We start from the raw sequence: 6,000 nt of genomic DNA, 5'->3' as shown, positions 1-6,000 counted from the left end.
CTTTTAGGTCGAAACGTTGGCCGATCTACTTTCTGTGGGGTTCTACCGATACAATAAAATATAATTTTTTGTGCATCTACATTGGAGTGCCGAAGTTTCTTTGATTTTTGCTAGTAATATATTACTTCAGAGCACCCATTTATTTGACAGTGAAGCGATCCCTTACTTCATTGATCATATTATTTTTTTGGGATTACGCTCCTGTGGCTTTAAATGTCTTCTACGACGTTCGCATTTAACCAAGAGGAAGCAAGCGGGATTCTTGCACGCGTCACGACGCCCGGCACTTTTCTTCATACTCCTATTGAAGAGGTTCGCACGCGGGATTTGGAAAAGGAACTAAGGAGATATACTGCTCTAGATCTGCATAGCATCACTCTTGCAGAATACCATAAATCACAACGGATTCCACGTGGATTAAGGGTAAATCTACGTCCCACTCTGTTTAGTGAGAATTCTGATTATTGTACAAAGTTTGAGGGGATCCTCAATAAATGTTCCATGGACATTATTCTACTGACTATTGATTTTATACAAAAGGAAATAACGGATCTACAGACCAGAATTGCCTCTACAGAGGAACAGTTAAGCCATACAATATCAGCTGAAGAATTCACAACGTTGAAGAATAAAGTAGACAAAACTGTCTCCGAATATCGTAACGAACTTCAACTGAGAAAAAAATCTAAGTTTCTTCGTGACGCTGAGGATTACCTTAATAATCAAGTGTACAGATGGCGTTTTTCCGTACAGGGCAGAAACAGCAGACCATACAGACGAGGATACAACTCTTCACCAGGCCGAAACTCTTCTACCGACAGCGAGAAAGGTACCTATACACCCAATTATTTTTTGGACCAGCGAAGGAATCGTCCACCCAGAATCAGACGAGGCGGGGGAGGCGATCGACAAGGAGACAGCACTCGGATGACAACTCGCTCACAGGTAGGACCAACATCGTGTTTAACATTTCCTCACAGTCCTTAGCACCAGCTGAACTAGATTTATTACAAAAGGGACTCTCTTTTTGCCCTACACCACCTTTTGACACATTTTTATTAGAACAGGAACTTCAACGCTTTTACAGAACTTTGAGATTGAAGGTTCATTTCTCAACAAAGGGAGAACACTTGGACGTTCCTATAGACAGTCATAATGTGGAAATGTTTTCTCTCCGGGGTCTTCAACTACGTATCCCGAGTCATTTTCAACCACCCCGTACTTATCATCATGTCGAGACATATATCGATCTGGTCCAAAAGGACATTAATCGGTGTTTGCAAATGATCAAGAGAGGTGACCTGCATAACAAAAATAATTTGAATCCAGAAGAAAGTATGGCCCTCTCCACACTAAAAAAGAGACAAAACCTCATTATAAAGCCAGCTGACAAAGGGGGCGCCATTGTCATTATGGACCGGACATACTATATATCAGAGATACATACTCAATTAAATGATAGGGAGACATACTTACCAATATCCCAGAACCCTACCTCAGAGGTAGCTAACCTCATTAAAAATTTGGTCACATGTCATTCTCAGATGGGTACTATTGATACCAAATTGTCACAATTTTTGGTTAATAATGATCCTATCATGCCAGTTTTTTACACGTTACCAAAAATACATAAGAATCTACATAAGCCACCAGGAAGACCCATCGTTGCCTCCACTAACTCAATTTTATCCCCCTTGGCAATCACGTTAGAAAAGATCTTGACACCACATATTCATAAGATTGCTTCCTATATCAAGGACACTGCTCATTTCTTGACTAGTATTAAAGATCTGGGAATTATTCCCAATAATAGTATCCTAACAACGATGGACGTCCATAACTTATATACTAGTATTGACCATGAGGAAGGCATTGAGGCCACAAAAAAATTTTTGAGAACCCACACTACATATTCGGTGCAACAGATTGATTTTTGTAAGGATTTATTAACTTTAGTCCTCACTAAAAATTTCTTCATGTTTGAAGACAGATTCTATTTCCAAAAGAGAGGTACAGCGATGGGTTCGAACATGGCGCCCCCTTACGCGAATATATTTATGGATAAATTTGAGAATGATTATGTATACACTCATCCCCTTTTTGATCAATATGTATTATTTTGGAAACGGTTTATTGATGATATATTTTTTATTTGGACAGGCACAGAGAATGACCTAAAAAACTTTTTTTCGGATCTCAATACAAGAGTGACCTCCCTAAAATTTACTATCCTACAAGACTCACACTCAATACATTTTTTGGATACATGGATTACGCTCACTGACACTGGACATTTAATTAGCGATTTATATATAAAACCGACGGATAAAAACAGTTTACTGCTATACTCCAGTTGTCACCCACGACACGTTAAGAGGGCACTGCCCAAGTCGCAACATAATCGTGTAGATCGTATAGTATCAGATGTTGACACCAAAAAAATTAGACACGAAGAAATGAATGTCAGATTTCGACAGAGAGGGTATCCACCCTATATTCTTAACCAATCCACGCAACCCAACACAAAACGGAAGGAGGAATCACGATTGGTTTTCGTGAGCACTTATCATCCCTTTGGTGGATCAATAATTAAATGTATTAAAAAACATTGGCCCTTGTTAGGTCAATCCTATCCTGAGGTATTGGAGTTTAGTGATTCCCCATTACTGTGTCACAGAAGACCTCGGAATATTCGTGACCATTTGATTAAGGCTGATGTAGGGTCCACACATATAGGACCCATTCAACGAACCTTGGCCACACCACGTAGGGGCACTTTCCCTTGCCTGGGATGCTTACAATGTTCAAATGTCACCAAGGGTGATACTTTCACACACCCTCTCTCTGGCAAACGGTTTCCCATAAAAGAATACTTTTCGTGTGACTCCACCTATGTAGTCTACTTGATTAAATGCCCATGCGGTCTCGGATATGTTGGTGAAACTACGCAACATATCCGAGACCGCATTTCACAACACAAGTCTACGATCCGATGCCGACGTACGATGCTTCCTATACCGGCACACTTTTTAGCCATGTCACATGGCATTTCACAGCTAAGGTATCAGGTCATTGACCATATTCCACCACATAGACGGGGAGGCAATCGGATTAAAAAACTCAAGAAACGAGAGCTATACTGGATCCATACCTTACAGACTCTCACCCCTAAGGGATTAAATAGGGAATATGAAGTACAATATGATTAATTGAATTGATCCTTTGCAGTGTCCAATTTTCCTATGGTGATTGTATTTGATTGTTCTATGTGTAATTTGATGCCATTGACTGTTTCCTTCTTTTTTAGGTCCTAAGCTAAAGCACTCTGTCACCTCAGAATCGTATTACATGTACATTTATTGAGGACTCCCTCTTCTGCATATTATAAATTAAATGAAAAATTATTTTCTCTATTGTGATACAGTATAAGTGCCTTATGACCAGATCATTCCCTTTCAGATAGGTATATTCTGTGGTGAACACTTTTAATACATCATTCCTATTCCTCCCATGTAATTCATTAAGTGTCCACTGTGTGTCCTCAGCGCGACTGTTGCACTGCGCATGACAGGAACTTCCCTGCGTCTCACTACTCTTTCTTCTGCGTTCCAGCACTCACACCGGAAGAGGGCACCACGCACGCCACGCATGAACGGACACACATTACCGACACTACCATACACATGGCATTAATTGCCTCACCGGCTATAAGAAGGATGGGGCTTCATCTCTCTCATACTGCACGGCATGTCACCGCTTCACCTGTCTCATACATTCCCCCATCTACCAGGTATGTCATACACAGAATGTGTTTATGTCGCCCTTCCTGTTATTTAGAATGTACCTATTTCGCTCTATTTGACTAGTATGCCTTCTACCTATAGGCACTATAGAATGCCTGCCTCTCCAGATTCCCTTTCTTTCCTTTTTCCCCCATGGAACATCCTTTGTCTATTAATTGATTTTGATGATACTGGGCTTCTGTGACTACACATTATTCCATGTATACCATGAAGCACAGCCCTTTATTAGAGTATGTCTCTTGTTTTATGCCATTTCTTCATTGTTATTGAAGATAGCCCCCTATATATTATGCATGGTGATCGTATTTCTTATCTGCAATTTTTCTTTATTATGTAAATTTAATTAGACCTTGTGTCATATTACATGCAATATATCCCGACCTGTGTACAGACAATGTTGGTTTAATTCCTGATTTATTAAAACATGCATTTTTCATTTATGCTTAGAAAAGGCCCTGATAAAGACCTTTTAGGTCGAAACGTTGGCCGATCTACTTTCTGTGGGGTTCTACCGATACAATAAAATATAATTTTTTGTGCATCTACATTGGAGTGCCGAAGTTTCTTTGATTTTAACTTTTAATGAAAGGGAGCAACCCTTTTGACTGTCTGCAGCGCGCCGTACCTAGGAAGCGCACACTCACACACAGCGAGCATGCACAAGTTGCTCGCACGAGACCACATTCCCTATTTGCACCTGCAGCTTTTCCGCCACCATGCGTCAGACTCTCCTGCCTGTCTTATTATTATTTCAGGGCCTTAGCAGGAACCACCCCCTCAATTCCCTCCCGCTCCTTCCTAGCACTGAGGTTAGCTCCTGGGCAGCTGTCTGATTGGGTTAGTTACACAAGCTTCTTTGAAGAAGAAGACGTTACTTCTGCTGGCCCTCGTTAGGCGGTCGCCCTCTAAAACCATCCCCTGGGCAGCTGCTGAAAGCCTGGCCCCTTCACAGCGCGAGATGCTTTTAACGCCATCATTTGCATACGGCCGGCTGCGGGGTCAATAAGCACTCCTAGCCGTGGCAAGGAGCTCGGTGTGAGGCCTGGTAGAGGCGGCGGGGTTGCGTCCTTATCTTAGAGGTCTTGGGGGGCTTGGGAGGCTTGGGACTTCCAGCCTCTACTTTACGTAAGGTCGGTGTCCAGCAAGGCGCCACTCAATGCTAGCCGAGCTGGGCAAGATGGCAAAACGTCATCAAAATTGTCTACAATACCTGGTGTTCTCAGGAGGTGTCCCAACCAAGTATTTCCGAACCCATCTCTGCTTTGCTTCCGAGATCGGACGTATCCAAGGTGGTATGGCCAGTAGACGCTGCTTGGCCCATCGCCCGGCCAGCCTTCCTCAGGCTCGCGTGGGGACGAGAACTCTGGCCGTTCTGGGGCGGTCTCCGAAGGACCGATGCATAGGCTGTGCCGTCCCTATAGGTGTTGTTTGTTGAGCAATGAAACACCTGCCGCATCAGATGTGTTTAAAAATGGCTCGGCGCAGGGTCTCCTGCAGGCTAAACCGTTCATCGCGGGGATGTGACAGAAAGAGCAAGCTGGACCCGCAACTTGGGGTGGAGCGAAACGCCCAGGAGTGAATGAAGGAAGAGGGTGAGATGGTTGCGAGTGAATTTGAGCTGCTCTTCGGGGGGGTCGTGTGGCCTGCAAAGGTGTTTTGCTTGGGTTGTGCTGTAAACTGGCCTCCAGGTTACCGGTGGTTGCCTCCAGGTCAGCGGTGGTTGCCTCCAGTCATGCGGGAGTCGCTGGTCCTGGTGAAAAGAAGCCTAGTATTAAAAGTAAATAAGCAACAATGCTGGAGGCCCACGGTGATGAGAAGGATGCTGGTATTTTGCAAGGATTAAATAGCGCAAGAGAGAAAGCAAATGAAAAGAAGAAAGGAGCATGTGTGCGCTTGTGAAAAAAGGAATGGAAAAAAGGCATAGAGGAGAGTGACCCCTGCTGGTGGAAGTAAGAAAAAGCAAAAGCCTACAGCACCTGGTATTCCCAGGCGGTCTCCCATCTAAGTACTAAGCAGGCATAACCCTGCTTAGATTCTGAGATCAGACAAGATCAGGCGTGTTCAGGGTGGTGTGGCCGTAGGCAGAGAGAAGCCTCTCACTTGCTGCTTTTCTACTTTGACGTCCGGCTGCCGGCTGCCCTTTCCAGTGCTTAGTGAGACAAGGTGCTTTTGTGCTTTCCTTTCTCTTCACTTTTTT

The 6,000-nt window shown here is 43.5% G+C and overlaps 1 protein-coding gene and 1 pseudogene across 3 annotated transcripts in view; one reads left to right on the top strand and one right to left on the bottom strand.

The window, feature by feature from the left end:
- Positions 1–4,348, top strand: part of LOC141265887 (uncharacterized) — a 5,149-nt gene extending 801 nt beyond the window's left edge. The window contains exons 2-3 of one of the 3 annotated variants that reach the window (XR_012320168.1): positions 1–3,790; positions 4,251–4,348. The exon at positions 1–3,790 is cut by the window's left edge and continues 19 nt beyond it. Coding sequence is in view for 1 of the 3 variants with exons in the window: in XM_073679551.1 (XP_073535652.1) it covers positions 214–945; positions 3,308–3,319 (744 nt within the window). In the remaining 2 variants the exon portion in view is untranslated. The other 2 variants (XR_012320169.1, XM_073679551.1) reach the window with 2 other exon arrangements.
- A 1,419-nt stretch (positions 4,349–5,767) lies between these two features.
- Positions 5,768–5,886, bottom strand: LOC141268365 (5S ribosomal RNA; annotated as a pseudogene).
- Between the last annotated feature and the right edge of the window lie 114 nt (positions 5,887–6,000).

Source organism: Phyllobates terribilis, unplaced genomic scaffold, assembly GCF_046119375.1.
Source record: "Phyllobates terribilis strain yellow unplaced genomic scaffold, ASM4611937v1 Scaffold_4__5_contigs__length_816908805, whole genome shotgun sequence".
Classification (NCBI taxonomy): Eukaryota; Metazoa; Chordata; class Amphibia; order Anura; family Dendrobatidae; genus Phyllobates; species Phyllobates terribilis.
Note: the sequence above shows the minus strand (reverse complement) of the source record. Positions and strands in the feature narration are given on the sequence as shown.